Source organism: Ranitomeya variabilis, chromosome 2, assembly GCF_051348905.1.
Source record: "Ranitomeya variabilis isolate aRanVar5 chromosome 2, aRanVar5.hap1, whole genome shotgun sequence".
Classification (NCBI taxonomy): domain Eukaryota; kingdom Metazoa; phylum Chordata; class Amphibia; order Anura; family Dendrobatidae; genus Ranitomeya; species Ranitomeya variabilis.
In genome coordinates this window covers 148,503,330-148,525,568 of record NC_135233.1, presented here as the reverse complement: position 1 = coordinate 148,525,568, position 22,239 = coordinate 148,503,330, and the positions used below count along the sequence as shown (strand labels likewise).

The window sequence follows — 22,239 nt, the reverse complement described above, 5'->3', positions numbered from 1 at the left end:
GACCCACCCCGGGAAGATTTCAGGGTATGAGGGGCAGCATTTTATAAGCGTTTATTTCAGCGTGTGCAGGGAGCATAACTAAAAGAGCCACCTTGTCAGAATGCAGCATTAGTGCTGCACAAGGTGGCTCTTTTAGTTACAAACGCCTGAGGTGGTGACAGGTTCCCTTTAAAAGGAATTCAATTAAAGTTTAAACAAAGGGTTTTCAATAGATGTAGCAAAGTGTAAACTATCACTAGCTGTGGCTTGGCAGTGCTATGAGGACTGGAGATAAATAACATTTACATGTGCTAATTAATATTACCAATTAACTTTGGGTTAAAACTGCCACATGCTTATGATGGTATATAACTGATATTCATGTTTATGCCTCTTTATCCCTCTAAGTCCATTGGTTGGGATTTTTGTTGAGACAATATGTGACATAGCCTAATGCAAAAACAACTTGAAGTAACCAAACCACATTACACCAGCACAAACAGCAGAACAAAGCTAAATAAACTCTATAGAAAAGTTCATTTACCTGTTATGTTTTCTTGAAGTGAAGAGTTTACCTGTGGGCATAAAATAGTTTTTATCTTTAAGCATCAACCATTATATAAGATCAACAGTGCCTGACAATTGAGAAAGTAATGAACAACACAGAAGATAACTTTGAAATACAGAATAAGGCTATGTTCATATGTTGCATTCTTGCTGCTTTTTTTCCGTAGGCAAAACCTGCCCTCTTGGCAGTAAAGAAGCTACTTACAAAATGCAGGTTTTGCTCCATATTTGCTGTGTTTTTGTTGTCTCCTGTGCATGCTGATAAACTTTAGTACCCCCAAAAGTTCATGAAACAACTTCCTTCAGGTTTTTGCCTCAAAAACACAGCACAGCCCGATACCTGTGTTTTTTGTTGCGTTTTTGCACCTACTCATTACTTTCCATGGGTGAAAAAAGCTGCAAAAACGCTGAATAAATGATGAAAGAAGCGACATACTGCAGTTTGCAAAAACTCAGCAGTTTTCCAAAACAGTCAGGAAAAAAACAATGTGTGTGCATGAGATTTCTGATACTGTATAGACTTTGCTGGTACTGTAAAACGCAGCTTAAAATTTGCAATAAAAAACACAACAAAAACGCAACATGTGAACTTAGCCTTAGTGTCCTGAATTCTTGAATTTCGGATTTTAAAATCATTTTTCAAGCTGATGTTATAAAGTATTCTAACTTACTGAGATAATGGCTTTTGGGTTTTTATTGGCTGTAAGCCATAATCATCAACATTAACAGAAATAAACACATGAAATAGATCACTCTATTTGTAATGATTATATAATATATTAGTTTCACTTTTCGTATTGAAGAACTAAAATAAATTAACTTGGTAATGATATTCTAATTTAGCGTCTCTGTATCTATCCATCTATCCTGTGATTTCCATAATTCCTCGCCTTTTACCTTTCTTTTGGACCCATTTTAGTTTGAGACCTCTGTTCGAAAGGAAGCATCTCATGCTAGAAACACACACATAGAATAGTTTTCACAATGTCTTACAAGCATTTATTGTTAGAAAAATACATTGTTAATGTGTATTTTGTTATTTACTCATTCTTTATTAAACCAATAATTATAATTTATGCATTCATATTTAATTTTATAACATTAATTCCTATATCATTTCAGCAATGTAATTAATTTAATGAAACTCAGTGGAAGCAAAAAATTGTCCCTTCCAGCTTGCCTGTGAGCATTTAATAAAATCTAAGTTATTTTTTCATTAATTATCAAATGAATCTAGCCTTCAGTGATGTAAAGGAAAAGAACAATTTGGGGATACCGTCTTTAGCTCTCATGTTAAATGAATATGTGACACAATGAAGTAGCAAGCGCAGCTTTGTCATTTACAAAACAAAGTGTCACCACATATGAGTCATAAAATTCAAGCAGCACATGAGTCATCTCTAATTCGACAAGGCACTAAGATTCAAACTACAAATTTCCATTTTAAAAAACATAATAAAATATATACGGTATATCCTCTTCATGTAGGGAAACACAGAGCTATCTTGCAAGTAACATATTCTGACTCAATGACAGCTCAAGGATGTAGTGTCTGTTGCAGAATAGAAATGATGAATGTCTGAATAGCATTAAGGATAAGAGATGGTTGTCTGGGCACATTATTCCTAGGATATAAGTGACGTATACAGAATTAGAGGAGACCTGCATATTATTTGATATGACTGGTAGCTTTCTGTTCTACTGTACATACTGCAGCTTAGATCTCGTATTAAATTTTTTTTATAACTGCACTTAAAGCTAATTAATCTCCTGTGAAAAATAAAAACTTTACGTTGCTGTTAAAGGGAATCTGTTACCAGTTTTTTACACCTAATCTGAGAGCAGCATAATGTAGAGACAGAGACCCTGATTCCAATAATATGTCACTTACTTGGCTGCTTCTTGTAGTTTTTAAAAATTCACATGAGCTCTGCATAACCATGCCAATACTACTGATTTGCAGCTTTCTGCCTAAGCACAGGTAAACAGAAAGCTGCCAATCAGTTATGTGGGCGAAGATGTACAGTGGTTAGCATTGAGCTGGTAGATGTAACGCTGAGTCACCTCTCACAGACAAGCCATGAGAAGGGACAGTCAGGGAGTCTAAGGTCACAGGCCAGGAGGGTACATCATAAACAGAAGGAAGACACAAAGGCATAGTCAGGTAACGTTCCGAGGTCAGAATAGCAGGAGATCACGGATCAGAGCAGAAGGGATTAAAAAGAGAGATGGTCAGAGCGAGTTGCAAGGTAAGGCAACGAAAGATCAACAAACAGAATGCAAGGCACAGAGAGAACAAACCACACAGTAGCTCAATGCACGTCTGTCAGAGGTCTAGGAGAAACATCCCAGTTAAGTACCCTGGCAATCACATCTGGAGACAGCCAGCGCCTCCCACTCACCATACCAAAAGTTCAGCACACCCCTGCACCAGACTGGACGACTGAGCTATCAATCAAAGTACTGACAGCTTCAACACGCCCTTGTAACAGATTGGATGGTTGAGATGTTAGTAATTGCATCCCATACACAGAGCTGGAACCTCCTCTTCTATGGGAGCCACCATATCCCCAGATTTCCCAGGAAACTTTACATGGAAGGTCCTGACTAACTGCTTAGCCTTCACATCTCGAGCTGGGACCCAGAATCTCTCTTCTGCTCCGTATCCCCTTCAGTGAATGAGGAATTGGAGGGAATTACGAACCCTATGAGTATTCAAAATCCTCTGAACCTCATACTCCAAGCCACTGCAGACGGAAACTGGAGGAGGAAGAGATGAGGGAGACAAGGCCGAAGGGACAACCTCCTTTAACAGGGATTTATGGAAAACATTAGTAATGCAAAGGGATGGAGAAAGCAGTAATATGAATGCCATCGGATTGACCATCTCTAAGATCTCATATGGACCAATAAACATTGGACCCAACTTCAGACGACACAACCAATCCTAAAACACAGGACCCACCGAACATCTTCTATCGACCTTTTGAGCAGTCCCAATATTTTTTGAAACCTCCCTCCAAACATCCCCAAGTCTCTGTATGGCGACACCCACCCTAAGATATTCATCATAACTAATCCTACAAAAAAATTCAGCAAAATGGGGATGAAAACCATAATTGTAGAAGAATGGTGAGGTGCTGGTAGATTGATTTATTTGACTGTTAAAAGCAAACTCCAAGAGATAAAAACGAAGACAAGTCCTCCTGTCGAGCTGCCACAAAGCACCTTAAATTTTGTTCCAAAGATTGATTTGTCCTCTCAGTCTGACCATTGGCTTCAGGTTAATAGGCAGCAGAAAATGACAAGTCAATCCCAAGTTTACTACAAAAAACTCTCCAGAATTTAGAGACAAATTGCACTCCCCTATCAGATTAAGAAGTATCCCATGTAACCTTACAATATGAGAAATTAACAACCTGGGGAGTGTCTCTGTGTAGTGCTGGCATCCCCGCACGCTGATCCTCTTCCCCGGCAGGGACACCGGCTCACTCACTGCACTACCTGCTTCTTTGGTGGTGGCTACTCAGGATACGTACATGGCACACAAATGCCCAGGCGCTGTGCTTAAGATTCGCTAACTCACTCTTAAAGTGGCCATGCCTATAGTGTCCCCAGCCAATAGCTGGGGGACCCTTACTATTTAAGTCACCTCCAACATGGAGATGCTTGAGCAACGTGTTAGTCTGCCCTTAGCATGCTTGCTAGTTGTCATGTTCCCCAGTACCAGTCAGTCAGTCTACCTTTCCAGTACCTGTCTGCCCACACTTGCTTGCCTATCTGTATTTCAGCTGTATCAGCCTGCACCTGCCAGTGCCCAACTGTATATCAGCTGGTCGACTCTGTTCCTGCCAGTGCTCATCTGTATACCAGCCGGTCCACTATGCACCTGCCACGACTCATCTGTATACCAGCCAGTCCATTCTGCAGCTGCCAGTGCCCAACTGTATACCAGCAGGTCCATTCCGCACCTGCCAATAGTGCTCATCTGTATACCAGCCGTACTAACTCGAACTTGCCACTACCTTTCTGTATACCAGCCATACCCATCAGCATCCATGGTCCCTATGCTCTTGCCTGTATCAGCTGTACCCTCCTACTGAGCCGTTCCAGCTTCCAGTCACCTGGGGGTCAGCCGCTATACGTGCGAGGTCTGTCCTGAAGTAGAACCTGGTGTTCATCGGAAGCCAAGTCTAACCCACCATCAGGGGCTCTAGTGAAAAGTCAGGTGCTCACCTAGTCATGCCACTCCAGGCTCTCCTCAGACCGTGACACAGTGGTCCCACCACTCCTGTTACAGTTTATTCAGGCCATGGAATCCTCTGGTTCTCAGGCCTCCTCTATTTCAGACCTGTACCAGGAGGTCTACCGCCAAAAGGAAAAGCAGGATAACATACATTCCTATCTGCGAACTGTGACCAACCACCTTGATATGATGATAAGCCCGGCCACGACCCTTCAGCCTGTGAGCTATGTTCCTGGACTCGGACACCATCTGTCTGATTCTCCATGCTATGACGGGAAACCTGACCTATGTCGGGGGTTCATCAATCAGTGCAAGCTGCACTTCGAACTCTTGGTTCATCAGTTTGTCTCGGATCGATCCAAAGTGGCTTTCTTCATGTTTCATCTCAATGGCGAGGCTCTGGCATGGCTTAATCCATTATGGGAGAGAGGAGATCCTCTTGTGTTGAACCTACAGTCCTTTCTAGAGGCCTTCAGTAAGATATTGAGATTTCACCATCTGCAACTAGGTCTGCCATGGCTGCAGAGACACCAATCTGTCTTGGACTGGAAATACCGAGAAGTACTCTGTTGGACCGGAATGGCATGAAAATTGCCTTGTTCCCATTTGTCACACCATATTGGACGTACGCTGACATCTTTGACAAGAAGGAAGCCGAGGCACTACAACCTCATAGGCTGTATGACTATCCTATCGATCTCCTTCCAGGTGCATCCCCTCCACAAAGTTGAATCTACCCCCTGTCGTAGGCTGAGACCTGACACATGTCCGAATATATTAAAGGGAATCTTGATATGGGATTCATCCAGATATCTTCCTCCCCAGCTGTAGCAGGATCCTTCTTTGTAAAAAAGGACGGTTCACTTCGACCCTGTATCGACTATAGGAGACTAAAATAAAGTTAAAAAAATACATATTCTATGCCTCTCATCTCCGAGCTGTTTGATCGTCTTAAAGGTTCCAGAGTCTTCACGAAATTCAACCTTCAGGGGCGTACAACCTGATCTGAATTCAACAGGGAGCTGGAAAATGGGCTTTAATACCTGTGATGGTCACTACGAGTATCGTGTTGTGCCGAACTCTGTAATGCAACTGCAGTCTTTTAGAAACTGGTGAACGACATCTTCTGGGATCTCATCTACTCATGTATAGTAGTGTACTTGGATGATATCTTGGTGTTCTCCTCCGATCTGTCTTCACATCGCAGAGATGTTAGCCATATTCTTCAGAGAGTAAGGAAAAACCATCTGTATGCCAAATATGAGTAGTGCATCTTTGAGCAGACTGCTCTTCAGTTTATTGGATACATTATCTCAGAGACTGGACTGAAAATAGATCCCAAGAAAGTCTTCACCTTCCTGAAGTGGCCTCATCCAGACGATATGAAAGCTATTCAGCAATTTCTCGGATTTGTGAATTACAACTGGCAGTACATCCCCCATTTCTCCTCCCGGACTGCTCCTATTTCTGCCCTGACCCGCAAGGGAGCCAATCCCAAGAAATGGACTCCGGAGGCTGAACGTGCCTTTGTATCATTAAAACAGGCTTTCTCCTCAGCTCCTGTGCTGCATTGTCCGGACAATTATTATTATTATTATTATGTATTAGTACATTTTTATAGCACCATTTATTCCATGGCGCTTTACATGTGAAAAGGGGGCAAATATAGACAAATACAACTAAACATGAGCAAAAAACAGGAGAAACAAGAAAGAGAAGTTCTTTCTGGAGGTAGATGCTTCATCCAAAGGGGCCGGAGTCTTTGCCCAGCCACATGGTGACCTCCGACTTCTTTCCCAAGATCTTCTCTGCTGCAGAATGTAATTACTCGATTGGCAATCGAGAACTGCTAGCAATCAAGAAGGGGCTATGCATCCAGTGGCTATCTATACTGGCACAAGAATCTAGCCTATCTGCAGTTCACACAATGGCTTAATCACGACAGGCCAGGTGGTCTTTGTTCTTCGACAGCTTCAAATTTACTCTCCATTTCCGGCCAGCTGATAAGAACCTCAAGGCAGGGGCACTCTCCAGATCGCTTCTGTCTTCCGATCAGGAGGAGGGGTCTCAACACATTATTGAGCCCTCCAAAATAATTACAGTAACTTCATTGGATTTGTCTCATCTCCCCTCTGGAAAGACTTACACACGTGGCCAAAATTGTTGGTACCCCTCGTTTAATGACAGAAAAACCCAAAATGGTCACAGAAATAACTTGAATCTGCCAAAAGTAATAATAAAAAAATCTATGAAAATGAACAAATGAAAGTCAGACATTGCTTTGCAACCATGCTTCCACAGAAGACTATTGTGGGTTTTTCTGTCATTAATTGAGGGGTACCACCAATTTTGGCCACGTGTGTACATTGCTGAACAGGATAGGAAGTGGGTCCTTCTCTGGGGTCACTCATCTAAGTTGGCTGGCCATGACAGACAAAAGAAAATGGCTCTCTTCATTTCCTGACACTATTAGTGGCCGACCTTGCGCAAGGATATTGCGGATTTTCTCTCTGCCTGTTCATCTCCTAAACAGCTTCGGACCAGTTAGATATTTTCTGCTCCATGGCAACATATTGCAATGGATTTCATCACTGATCTTCCACTATCGGCTAGTTGTACCGTCATCTGAATGATGGTGAATCGTTTCTCCAAGATGGCTTACTTCACTCCACTGCCCGGTCTACCATCCGTGCCAGTGCTTGCAGAGAAGTTTATTCCACAAATTTTCTGCCTCCATGGTCTACTCCATATCATCTTGGATAGCAACATTCAGTTTACTTCTTGCTTCTGGAGGGCCAACTGCAAGCTATTGGATGTCACTTTGGATTTCTCATCAGCCTACCATCCTCAATCCAATGACCTGGTAGAGGGGGTCAATCAGCTCCTGACTAGTGTTGAGCGATACCGTCCGATACTTGAAAGTATCGGTATCGGAAAGTATCGGCCGATACCGGCAAAGTATCGGATCTAATCCGATACCGATACCCGATACCAATACAAGTCAATGGGACTCAAGTATCGGACGGTATTCCTGATGGTTCCCAGGGTCTGAAGGAGAGGAAACTCTCCTTCAGGCCCTGGGATCCATATTAATGTGTAAAATAAAGAATTAAAATAAAAAATATTGCTATACTCACCTCTCCGACGCAGCCTGGACCTCACCGAGGGAACCGGCAGCGTTGTTTGCTTAAAATGCGCGCGTTTCCTGCCTCCCGTGACGTCACGGCTTCTGATTGGTCGTGTGGCGCCCATGTGGCCGCGACGCGACCAATCACAGCAAGCCGTGACGTAATTTTGAGGTCCTGGAAGCCTAATTCTAGGCATTCAGGATTTTAAAATTACGTTCCGGCTTGTGATTGGTCGCGTCGCGGTCACATGGGTGACGCGACCAATCACAAGCCGTGACGTCACGGGAGGCAGGACACGCGCGCATTTTAAAAATACGTCACGGCTTGTGATTGGTTGCGTGCCGCCCATGTGGCCGCGACGCGACCAATCACAGCAAGCCGTGACGTAATTTCAGGTCCTGAATGCAGAAATAGGCATTCAGGACCTGAAATTACGTCACGGCTTGCTGTGATTGGTCGCGTCGCGGCCACATGGGCGGCACGCAACCAATCACAAGCCGTGACGTAATTTTTAAAATGCGCGCGTGTCCTGCCTCCCGTGACGTCACGGCTTGTGATTGGTCGCGTCGCCCATGTGACCGCGACGCGACCAATCACAAGCCGGAACGTAATTTTAAAATCCTGAATGCCTAGAATTAAGCTTCCAGGACCTCAAAATTACGTCACGGCTTGCTGTGATTGGTCGCGTCGCGGCCACATGGGCGGCACGCGACCAATCAGATGCCGTGACGTCGCGGGAGGCAGGAAACGCACGCATTTTAAGCAAACAACGCTGCCGGTTCCCTCGGTGAGGTCCAGGCTGCATCGGAGAGGTGAGTATAGCAATATTTTTTATTTTAATTCTTTATTTTACACATTAATGTTGTTTCGATACCGATACCCGATACCACAAAAGTATCGGATCTCGGTATCGGAATTCCGATACCCGCAAGTATCGGCCGATACCCGATACTTGCGGTATCGGAATGCTCAACACTACTCCTGACTAACTTTGTCCGGCACTTCGTCAATGCCCACCACAGTGACTGGTCCGAACTCTTACCTTTGGTTGAATTCTCATACAATAACCATGTGAACGAATCCTCTGCCAAATCTCCATTCTTTGTGGTCTGCGGTCAACATCCCAATATTCCATTCCCTGTTTCTACCACTTCTGATATTACTGCTGTTGAATTCCACGTGAGGTGTTTTTCTGAAATCTGGGAGGAAACCAAGTTCCCAATACCATTCTTGTGCCTCTCCTCAAGCCTGTTGCCCTCAGTCCTTTTTTCAAAGATCCTGATACCATTCCTGCTCCAGTTAGCACTGAAGACATTTTCGAGGTAGAGAACATTCTGGCCACCAAGAGGTTAAGAGGAAAAACCTTTTTTTTATTGTGGATTGGAAAGGGTTTGGTCCTGAGGAGAGGTCCTGGGGGCCTAGGGAAAACATCCATGCCCCTCTCCTCCTGGAGAGATTTCTTGTGAGCTTGAAAAAGAGGGGATATATAGGGGGGTACTGTAGCACAGGCACCGGGCCTCTCTGACCTTTCTGGCGGCTGCGCACTGCAGTATTTTGCTCTGCCCTCAACAGGGCAGACAAAGTACGCCTGCGCTGGAGCCGCGGCATAAAGACCCGAAGAGGACGTCATGGAACGAAGATGGGAGGCGCCGGACCGGACCGCAGCGGGACCGCCCCTGGGTGAGTATAATCTAACTTCTTTTTCTCCTCTTTCAGGTAACATCGGGGGCTTATCTACAGCATTACAGAATGCTGTAGATAAGCCCCTGATGCCGGTGAGCTTACCTCACCAGCCATTTTGGGGGTGACAGGTTCCCTTTAAGAACACAGGCAAAAATAATTTGGACTCTTGGAATAGCAGAAGGAGCCAATGACTGGACTTTACAGATCTCCTCTTCCAATTCCGAGGTTACCATGGAAACAATAATATCCAGAGGAATAATGGAATGTGGAGGTTCTGGAGGAGAAACTAAACCGAGACTACAAGATAATGCATCAGCTTTTAAATTTTTAAACCTCAGCCTGAACATAATCAAAAAATTAAACCTATAGAAAATCAAGGACCATCTGTCCTGTCTAGGAGTTAACCTTTTAACTTATTCAATGTAAGCTAGATTCTTGTGATCAGTGACAACAGTAACTGGATGAACAAACCCCTCCAAAAAATGCCTCCATTACCCAAAGCCAAATTTGACAGCAAGTAACTGCCGATTCTCAACACCATAATTTCTTTCCGCAGATGGACATTTAAAAAAAAAAAAAAAAAAAAAAAAAAAAAAAAAAGCAAATAGATGCAGGTTAGTCTGGATGCAGGTTAGAGATTTGGGCCCCTGCGATAAAACTGCCCCTACTCCGACCTCTGAAGCATTCACTTCCGCAATGAACGGTTCTTGGAGATCAGATTGGATCAGAATGGGAGCAGACATGAAACACTCTTTTAATATTTTGAAAGCCCTGATAGCACCCGGTGACCAAACCTGGAAATTCGCCCTCGAAATACGAGAATCTAAAATCTACGAGAATTATCCTCCTGACCATAGCCCTTCCATTTGACCAGGTACTGAAGTTTCCGTCTCGAAATACGAGAATCTAAAATCTTCTCCACCACATACTTCAACTCCCCCTCGACCAACACCGGAGTCCAACCAAATCCCCAACACGAAGTCGGGGACCAACACAGCGACGGCGGTTGGCGAAACGTTGAGCCTTCTCCTGGGACAATGTCAAATTGTCCACTTCATGAGTCCAAATTTGCTGCAACCTGTCCACCACAGAATCCACACCAGGACAGTCCGAAGGCTCAACCTGCCCAGAAGAAAAACGAGGATGAAAACCAGAATTACAAAAAAAAGGCGAAACCAAAGTAGCCGAACTGGCCCGATTATTAAGGGCGAACTCAGCCAATGGCAAGAAAGTCACCCAATCATCCTGATCAGCAGAAACAAAGCATCTCAGATAGGTCTCCAAAGTCTGATTAGTTCGTTCGGTTTGGCCATTTGTCTGAGGATGGAAAGCCGAAGAGAAAGACAAATCAATGCCCATCTTAGCACAAAAGGACCGCCAACCTTGAAACAAACTGGGAACCTCTGTCCGACACGATGTTCTCCGGAATGCCATGCAAACGAACCACATGCTGGAAAAATAGTGGAACCAAATCAGAGGAGGAAGGTAACTTAGGCAAGGGTACCAAATGGACCATCTTAGAGAAGCGATCACAAACCACCCAGATGACCGACATCCTTTGAGAGACAGGGAGATCTGAAATAAAATCCATGAAAACATGCGTCCAAGGCCTTTTCGGGACTGGCAAGGGCAAAAGTAACCCACTGGCACGAGAACAGCAGGGCTTTGCCCGAGCACAAGTCCCACAAGACTGCACAAAAGAACGCACATCCCGTGACAAGGAAGGCCACCAAAAGGACCTAGCCACCAAATCTCTGGTACCAAAAATCCCAGGATGACCAGCCAACACCGAACAATGAACCTCAGAGATAACTCTACTAGTCCATCTATCAGGGACAAACAGTTTTTCTGCTGGACAACGGTCAGGTCTATCAGCCTGAAACTCCTGCAGCGCCCGCCGCAAATCAGGTGAGATGGCAGACAGAATTACCCCCTCTTGGAGAATACCAGCCGGCTCAGGAACTCCCGGGGAATCAGGCACAAAACTCCTTGAAAGGGCATCGGCCTTCACATTCTTAGAACCCGGAAGGTATGAAACCACAAAATTGAAATGGGAGAAAAACAGCGACCATCGAGCCTGTCTAGGATTCAACCGCTTAGCAGACTCGAGATAAGTCAGATTTTTGTGATCCGTTAAGACCACTACGCGATGCTTGGCTCCCTCAAGCCAATGTCGCCACTCCTCGAACGCCCACTTCATAGCCAACAACTCCCGATTGCCAACATCATAATTACGCTCAGCAGACGAAAACTTTCTAGAAAAGAAAGCACATGGCTTCATCACAGAGCCATCAGAAGATCTTTGAGACAAAACAGCCCCTGCTCCAATCTCAGAAGCATCAACCTCGACCTGAAAAGGGAGCGAAATATCTGGCTGACACAACACAGGGGCCGAAGAGAAACGACGTTTCAACTCCCGAAAAGCCTCAACGGCCGCAGTGGACCAATTCACCACATCAGCACCTTTCTTTGTCAAATCAGTCAACGGTTTAACAACACTAGAAAAATTAGCGATGAAGCGACGGTAAAAATTAGCAAAGCCCAAGAATTTCTGAAGGCTCTTCACAGATGTAGGCTGAGTCCAATCATAAATGGCCTGAACTTTAACAGGATCCATCTCGATAGTAGAAGGGGAAAAAATGAAACCCAAAAAGAAAATCTTCTGAACTCCGAAGAGACATTTAGACCCCTTCACAAACAAAGAATTAGCACGAAGAACCTGGAACACCATTCTGACCTGCTTCACATGAGACTCTCAATCATCCGAAAAGACCAAAATATCATCCAAATATACAATAATGAATCTATCCAAATACTTTCGGAAGATGTCATGTATAAAGGACTGAAACACAGATGGAGCATTAGAAAGCCCGAATGGCATCACCAGGTACTCAAAATGGCCCTCGAGCGTATTAAATGCTGTTTTCCATTCATCGCCCTGTTTAATACGCACAAGATTATATGCCCCTCAAAGATCAATCTTGGTGAACCAACTAGCTCCCTTAATCCGAGCAAACAAATCAGACAGTAGCGGCAAAGGGTACTGAAATTTGACGGTGATTTTATTGAGAAGGCGGTAATCTATACAAGGTCTCAGATAACCATCCTTCTTGGCCACAAAAAAGAAGCCTGCTCCCAACGGTGACGACGACGGGCGAATATGCCCTTTCTCCAAGGACTCCTTTATATAACTCCGCATAGCGGCGTGTTCCGGCACAGATAAATTGAAAAGTCGTCCCTTAGGAAATTTACTACCAGGAATCAAATTAATAGCACAATCACAATCCCTATGAGGAGGTAGGGCACTGGATTTGGGCTCATCGAATACATCTCGGTAATCCGACAAAAACTCAGGGACTTCAGAAGGAGTAGAAGGAGAAATTGACAACAACGGAACGTCACCATGTACCCCCTGACAACCCCAACTGGACACAGACATTGATTTCCAATCCAATACTGGATTATGGACCTGTAGCCATGGCAAACCCAACACGACCACATCATGCAAATTATGCAACACCAAAAAGCGAACATCTTCCTGATGTGCAGGAGCCATGCACATGGTCAACTGAGTCCAGTACTGAGGCTTATTCTTGGCCAAAGGCGTAGCATCAATTCCCCTTAATGGAATAGGATACTGCAAGGGCTCCAAGAAAAAACCACAGCGCCTGGCAAACTCCAAGTCCATCAAATTCAGGGCAGCGCCTGAGTCCACAAATGCCATAACAGAGTAGGACGACAAAGAGCAAATCAGAGTAACGGACAAAAGAAATTTAGGCTGTACAGTACCAATGGTGACAGACCTAGCGAACCGCTTAGTGCGCTTAGGACAATCAGAGATAGCATGAGTGGGGTCACCACAGTAAAAACACAGCCCATTCTGACGTCTGTATTCTTGCCGTTCAGCTCTGGTCAAAGTCCTATCACATTGCATAGGCTCAGGCCTCTGCTCAGAGGACACCGCCAAATGGCGCACAACCTTGCGTTCACGCAAGCGCCGATCGATCTGAATGGCCAAGGACATTGATTCATTCACGCCAGCAGGCGTGGGAAACCCCACCATAACATCCTTAAGGGCTTCAGAAAGACCTTTTCTGAAAATTGCTGCAAGGGCACACTCATTCCATTGAGTAAGCACAGACCACTTTCTAAACTTCTGGCAATATACCTCCGCTTCATCCTGACCTTGACACAAAGCTAGCAAGATTTTCTCTGCCTGATCCACAGAGTTAGGTTCGTCATAAAGCAATCCAAGCGCCAGAAAAAACGCATCTACATTAAGCAATGCAGGATCTCCTGGCGCAAGGGAGAATGCCCAGTCTTGTGGGTCGCCACGTAACAAAGAAATAATGATTTTTACTTGCTGAATGGGGTCACCAGAGGAGCGAGGTTTCAAAGCAAGAAACAGTTTACAATTATTTTTGAAATTCAGAAATTTAGATCTATCTCCAAAAAACAAATCAGGACTTGGAATTCTAGGCTCTAACATAGGATTCTGAACTACATAATCTTGAATGCTTTGTACCCTCGTAGTGAGGTGATCAACACAAGAGGACAGACCTTGAATGTCCATATCTACACCTGAGTCCTGAACCACCCAGAGGTTAAGGGGAAAAGAAAGACAAAACACACTGCAGAGAAAAAAAATGGTCTCAGAACTTCTCTTATCCCTCTATTGAGATGCATTAACACTTTGTGGGTCAGCTGTACTGTTATGGACCTGGTGGTTAGGTGCACCTGGAATGACCTGATGGTTAAACTAGAAGACAGGACGAGCTCTGGGAAGTGGGAACTCTGCTGACCGCAAATCCTAATCCTATAACACAAACACTAGAAATAGCTGTGGAGCGTACCTAACTCTCCCTAGACGCCTCTTCACAGCCTAAGAGCTAACTACCCCTAAAGATAGGAAAATAAGCCTTACCTTGCCTCAGAGAAATTCCCCAAAAGGTAAAGGCAGCCCCCCACATATATTAACTGTGAGTTAAGAGGAAAGTCACAAACACAGGGATGAAACAGGTTTCAGCAAAGGAGGCCAGACTTACTAGATAGACAGAGGATAGGAAAGGGATCTATGCGGTCAGCACAAAAAGCTACAAAAAGCCACGCAGAGTGTGCAAAAAGACCCCCGCACTGACTCGCGGTGCGGAGGTGCCACTCTGCAACCCAGAGCTTCCAGCTAGCAAGGAAATATCATGTTAGCAAGCTGGACTAGAACTTAGCAAGTACTAAGAAATAAATTCAGTACAAAATGAACAACAAAATGAACTAGCAGGGACTTAGCTTCGCTGGAGTAGACAGGTCATCAGAAAGATCCGAGAGAGATCTGAACCAGTGCTAATACATTGACAGCTGGCATGGAGTAACGATCTGAGTGGAGTTAAATAGAGAAGCCAGCCAAGCCGCAAACGAGGGCAGCTGAGGGAGAAACCTCAGAACCAGCAGTTCCATTCACAGCCACCAGAGGGAGTCCACGGATAGAACTCGCCGAAGTATCATTCATGACCACAGGAGGGAGTTCAAGAATGGAATTCACAACAACGCGGCACATGAATTACCGGCTTTTATTCTACCGTTTACCGAATGTTACCGACTTTTTCAGATTTTAAGAAAAATGCTTGTGTTACTGATCACAAATCCGAATCTACCATATTCGTGCTGAATTAATGTTTGGCGATCGTTTCCGAACATATTCGTTCATCTTTAATCAATAGCACAATCATAAGGAAGATGGGAGATAGTATCTCCGACACTTTTATCGAGAACACATCTCTGAAGTCCTTCAGATACCTCAGCAGACCTTTCTAACTAGCGGAGCATATTTGTACAGTTTTTAGATATTTCTTGCAATAATTGGGGCTCCATTTAATAATCTCCTTTGACACCAATCAATAACAGGATTGTAAATCTGCAACCATGAAAGCTCCAGTACCAATCCATCAGGTAAAATCTTCAAAACAAAACAAGAGATGGATTCAGAGTCGAGTGCTCCCACTTGGAGCGTGAAATCCACCGTTACCCTCTTAACGAAGTGCTGTAGTCAGACAGTCCTGATTAATTAAGAAGAGCACGCATGAGAATGCCAAAAGTTGCAAAATGTAAATGCAGCCCAACGTTGCGCCAAAATTTGGTGACTTTTCAGAGCTTGTTACAGAAGAATTCTGACGTAAAAGCTTTGATGCATTAGGCCCTATTTTTTAAAATGTTATTTTGCAAAACTTGAATTTACACTCTGGGGTGCATATCCTAAGAGACAAATAGATAAATATACAGGTACAGTAAGTTTTCACCTTAAGTAACGAGTCAAGGTTTTAATTCACTCACACACTGATGAACAGACTACATTGTTCTACTAAAGAAAGATCAGCTATAAATAAGAAGATGCAGTGAATTATTTTAAGCTTTAAACTTGCAACAAACCCACCATTGAAATATGTCAACCCCAGGTTTACCATATTTTGCCACTAGAGTAGCTGACTGATATATTTTTGCTGTATTTTAAAAGTGTTGTCCACTACTTTTATACAGTTAACAAATGAGCCCTCGGTGGTCCTAACAAATGCAAAAAAATCTCAAGACTCACTTACTGGACCCCAAACTCATTTCTTGCACCTGTCACAACCTGTCTGAGACAGAAAAAGAGTTTCTGGCTCAGACGGAATGTAACCGCTGCAGTCAGTGTATGCCGATTGGTTGCAATGGTCACCTGATGTTGTGCATGGAAGAAACCAGTGAGGAACACTGGCATCAGTACAGAGGAGAATTGGGTCTGGTAGGTGAATATAAGGTTTTCTCATGCTAAATCCACTACATGCCCATTTTTATACTATGAAAACAGTATATTATACAATAGTGGACAACTCTGTTAATCAGATAAATCTTTATTAATTATTTGATTTCAACAAAAAACATATGTCTGGAAAATTATCAAACCCTTCCTGCCCATACAAACTCTGTGCAGGTGAGTGTCAGAGACAGTAGATTCAAACCGTACCATAAAAATCACCATGTGAAAAGAAATAGCAGGACATGAGTAGTATCAGAGAAGAAGAAAAGTAAGGTGAGGTTTACATTGCATATATGTAATAAACTTGGCACTCAAATTAGTTGTAAGGTGAAGTTAGTTATCTTTATTGCACGTCCCAGACACAGTTTCAACAGTTAGTTAAACGTTTTCAGTCCTACTGGACCTTCTTCAGAACAATTTCCAATTATCTGGTTTGCTGGTTAAGACGTGTAGAAGGTAAAATCACCTTCTAAAGAGTAACTGTGGAGCGATGCAACAAACGAGAGAATGAGGGGGCTCTAGGCGAACTAAGCCGCTAATGGAGACTGTGGCCCATGATCAAGATAAGGAGACCTTGTCTGTGTGGCGCTGAACCGCCAGTGAGGGACGCGCTCACTCACTGGCGGTTCAGCGCCACACAGACTAGGTCTCCTTATCTTGATCATGGGCCACAGTCTCCATTAGCGGCTTAGTTCGCCTAGAGCCCCCTCATTCTCTCATTTGCTGCATCGCTCCACAGTTACTCTTTAGAAGGTGATTTTACCTTCTACACGTCTTAACCAGCAAACCAGATAATTGGAAATTGTTCTGAAGAAGGTCCAGTAGGACCGAAAACGTTTAACTAACTGTTGAAACTGTGTCTGGGACGTGCAATAAAGATAACTAACTTCACCTTACAACTAATTTGAGTGCCAAGTTTATTACATATATTGATTGACGGGTTGGATACCCTACTTGAGCACCAAACCTCACCATCCTGCAGAGTGCGGTGTTCTGTACAATATTTGAGGTTTACATTGCATTACCCGACAAAACAGAAATAAAGTAATAATTAGTAATAATTAGTAGCAAAACAAATAAAGAAGTGATGACAAATACATAGTTAGTCTTATATGTACATGTGATATACAATCGTTTTATAGACAAGTGCTTTCCAAACCTGGAGAGTCATTTGTCCTGTTAACAATGCAAGAGTCAATAAAAAGCATGAAGTTACACTATAAATATGATAAGAAATATATAATGGATCGGCCTTCTATTATACCATTGCCTCTCTTTGTAATAGTGCTTTTAAATGACCAGCAATGCCGGACACAGGCTATGAACAAGTGGCACTGGTTCTGAAAAAAAAACCCTTTCTCTAATCCTAGAAATCCAAGAAAACTATATTATACAGTAGTATGTGTATATACTATACATACAGCTCTGGCAAAAATTAAGAGACCACTGCAAAATGTTCAGTTTGTCTGATTTTTCTCTTTATAGGTATATTTTTTAGTAAAATGTAAATTGTTAATTTATTCAATAAACTTCATGTCTCCGAATTTATAAGCAATACATTTTGTATTTTTTTTTTCTGAAAAGGAGAAATGGTCAAATAATGCAAAGAAAACAAGTTCATAATCATTAGAAACAACAATACTAATGTTCTAACTCTGGAAGAGTTCAGAAATCAATATTTTGTGGAATAACCATGATTTTTAATCACAGCTTTCATGCGTCTTGGCATGCTTTCCACCAGCCTTTCACACTGCTCCTGGCGCTAAAATGTAAGTAGTTATTCTTTGTTTGATGGCTGGTGACTATCGATCATCCTCTTTATTACATTCCAGAAGTTTTCAATGGGGTTCAGGTCTGAGGATTGGGATTTGGGTTTTAATGTGGTGGTCTCTTAATTTTTGACAGAGCTGTAAATACAATCACATATTTTTTTCACATTTTTTACAGTGATTTGCATATGTCTTGTTTAAAAATTCTAAATATTTATTTTAGGAAAATTATTATTACCCGAGTTTCACTTGTAGCATTTATTCCAACATGTTCTATGTCTGTGTTATTTTTCTGGGTCATCTCTTCTGCTTCATCAACAGATGCTAAGCTTGATGTCACGAGAGAACTACTTCTTAAGGTTGTACTTAGGATTTGTCTAAATCGTGAAATACAATGGAAAAAACAGATATGAGGTTTATAGTAAGGAAATGAAGCTCATACACACATCCAGGAGATGAAAAGGAATTTTCACATTTCATTAAGCGATGGCATATGGCTAGTATATGAAATCCAGAGACATACTGATAGGGAATCTAGATGGTGAGTGCCGATGGGGACAATGATGACGATTTCTGTAAAGCGCTGTGGAATTAATAGTACTATTTAAGTGATAAAAATAAATAAAAACGTACTGACCACTGGGTGCTTGACCTCTGAGATCCCCCTGATCCTGAGAAAGAAGGGGCCGGGGGGGCTGCTTCCCAGCTTTTCATCTGCACATTCCCATTTATCTCGCTTTAGTGTAGCTCCATTAAAGTGAAAGAGGTCAGCTGTGAGAGTGCTGCTGTTCAGGGAAAACTGTGAGGTCGGTGGGGTCCCAGAGGTCGGACCCACTAAGCGATGCAATAAAATATACATGGCTGCAATAATGGAGCAAAACTCTACATTTTGCAGGGAAATAGTGAATTTGTATGGACATAAGTTATGTCTATTTTGAAGGTGACAGACAGCTTTAATATCAACTTGATTTTCATTAAACTAAAGCATTAATTTTTATTTCATAAATCGATAGTACACATGAAAATAAGCAACTTTGTAATATATCTTATCCCAGAAATCTGCTTCTTTGCCAAAATTGATCAGTCATTAACAAAATTCCTAATTCTGATGTATAATCTATATTCAGTGAAGATAGAATCTCCCATTACTGAGATAGGAGATGGCAGCGGCTACTGATGAGATTCTATGTAGATAGGAGGAAGAGGAGGAGGGAAGAGCTCTGTCTCTAGCGCCTCTTTCATCCCATCTACATTTTGGCAGCGAAAGAAGCAAATTTTTCTAATATGAAAAATTACAAAGTTTCTTATTTTTCACGTGAACTTTTAATTTATGAAATAAAAATGAGGACAATGGTTACACTTTAAGTATATTATGTAATTTAGTGCACCATTCAAAAAATATTACAAAGTTTACCCAAATAGACTGACATGCTGAATCTCACATTTCTTAAATAAACTTTCTCAAAAGAATAATAATGTGATTTGTTGGCCTTACTGCATGTACAGTTAAGTTTATATAAAAGGATACGACATGGGAAAACATATTTTTAGAACACTGCGTAATAACATGTAGAAGGAGAGAAATCATGTCATAGAGTTTAGGTTTTGACAGTGTGACAAGAAGACAAAGTTTTGCACGTACCCTTCGGACTGTACAGAGAGTGGATTCATTCGAAAGTTAAGAAATGGTGTGGTGATCTCCACAAACTCAGCTTTCTTCTCAACAGGTTCTGTGATTGAAAATAATTTACAAATAGAATTTGGTGTTATTTAAATCGCTTTATATATATATAAATCTATCTCATATCTATCGTTCCCATATCTATCTATCTATCTATCTATCTATCTATCTATCTATCTATCTATCTATCTATCTATCTATCTCTCTATTATCTATCATCTAGCTATCTATTATCTATATATCTCATATCTATCTATCTATCTATCTATCTATCTATCTATCTATCTATTTATCTATCTCATAACTATCCATCTCACATCTATATATCTATCTATCTATCTAATATCTCACATATATCTATGCATCTATCTAATAATCTATCTATCTCATATCTATCATTCCCGTATCTATCTATCTATCTATCTATCTATCTATCTATCTATCTATCTATCTATCTATCTATGTATCTGTCTGTCTATCTAGCTGTCTGTCTATCCCCAACATTGAAATTGCAACAAAAAAGGAGGAAAAGTAATGGAATTAATAAAAGAGATGAAAAAATGAAGAGAACAAGAAATTTCTAAATATTTTGGTTTACTATTTAGTATGAGCACCATGTATAGAAATATAAGTTTGAGATCTCATTTGGCTGGGCAAGGGGCGTTTGACAGGGATCCAAGGGGTTAACATTTTCCCTTGTGTAGACTAACATGTCAAGCATGTCAAGTTGTAAACCAGTGATATAACTGTGACATTATTGGTTTGAATTGCAGCGACCTAAGTGCAGGAAAGAAGCCTCCTGCATTTCGGCCACAGTACTAAACCAGATGCTCAGTATCAACACTGTGTTCAGCTTTTTGCGTTTTTGACTTTTTGAAGGCAAAAATGACTGGTTTCAATAGCATACATCATGTTGCGTTTGGAGAGCCTCTGATGTGGTATAGTGAGGATTAGTGAGGTTTTTTAACCAAAAGTTACCACACAGAATTTGATAATATTAGGTTGTCATATCCAATGTGTTGTCATTAGTGTTGAGTGCGAGTGCTCACTACTCGATTTTGCATTGGGGTGATCTGGTATGCACAAAACATCATGGGTGATAGAGCGACCCCGATGCAAACTTGAATAGCAAGTACTTGTGCTCAACCCTAGTCGCAACATAGTCAACATTTTTTTACTTTTGAAAAACCCTAACCCCATTGCTAACCCTAGCCCAACCCTAACCCTAGCCCAACTCTAACACTAGCCCAACCCTAACCCAACCATAACCCTAGCGCAACCCTCACCCTAGCCCAAACCTAACCGTAAGTCCAACCCTAACCATATCCTGAACCCAAGCCTATCCCCAACCATAACACTAACTGCAAAGAATGAAAGAAATAAAAATAATAAAATTAAAAAAAAAAAATCTGACAAAGGGTGGGTGGGGATGACACAACGTGGAAGGGGGTGACATACTAATTATTGGCTTTTGTTCATTGTGATAGGGTCTATCACAGTGATCAAAATGAACCAATAGGAAATATCCCTGCTGTTGTCAGGTGTTGGCCAGCAGATCTTGGAGAGCACACTGAGCATGCACCACCATTTTTTTCAGAAAGGGGAGGTGGAGGGTCATGGGATGGAGTTGGAGGGACCCAGGGATGGTGGAGATAACAGTGAACGGCTTGGGGACCTCATTATGTATATCATGTAACATAAAGACGTTTTTAATAGCTGACACACTTTTTTTACATGATCGCAGTTATTCATTGAAAAATGGTGATCATGTGATTGGGGACTGCATGATCGTGTTCTCCAGGGTCTCAGTTACTTGTGGTAGCTGAAACTCCTGAGATCTTCCGACACTGGGGGATATTATAGGCGTATTCCTGATTGCTGTTTTAAAATGGTAATGAGGGAATAAGGCCCTTAAACGGCCGCCGTTTTAACGCGCAGTCGTTAAGACGTTAATAGAAATCATTATTCAGGAATACCTGAAAAAGAACGGTTTTTATCATCTATTACTTCTGTGTGGCAAGGGGCTCTTAATAATTTGAAGGAGATGGGATCTAAATACAAGAGTGTGGATGATCAAAGACGTTTAGTGGGTCCGTACTGGTGTGTTGGTGATTTGGTGCAGTTGTCATCAAGGAACATTAATTTGAAGGTCCCTTCTTGGAAACTGGGTCCCAGGTTCATCAGTCCTAAGATTGTGGCTGTCATCAAGCATTGAAATGCCACCTACTTTTAGAATTCATAATTGTTTCACCTGTCTCGACTCAAAAAAATACGCTGTGTTCTCTGAACCATCACCATCACCTCTGGTCATTTCAGATTGCTAAGATCATTGATTCGCCAGTCTCTTCAGTATCTGGTACAGTGGAAGGGTTACGGTCCTGAAGAGAGAATATGGGTAC

The 22,239-nt window shown here is 42.3% G+C and overlaps 1 protein-coding gene across 2 annotated transcripts in view; it reads right to left on the bottom strand.

Moving 5' to 3' along the window:
* ADGB (androglobin) overlaps nt 1–22,239 on the bottom strand; it is a 509,594-nt gene that overhangs the window by 285,503 nt on the left and 201,852 nt on the right. For both annotated transcript variants that reach the window (XM_077283074.1, XM_077283075.1), the window contains exons 12-14: nt 19,802–19,889; nt 18,398–18,536; nt 524–554 (exon numbers count right to left, since the gene is read on the bottom strand). In XM_077283074.1, coding sequence (XP_077139189.1) covers nt 524–554; nt 18,398–18,536; nt 19,802–19,889 — 258 coding nt within the window. The remainder of the gene's footprint in view (nt 1–523; nt 555–18,397; nt 18,537–19,801; nt 19,890–22,239) is intronic.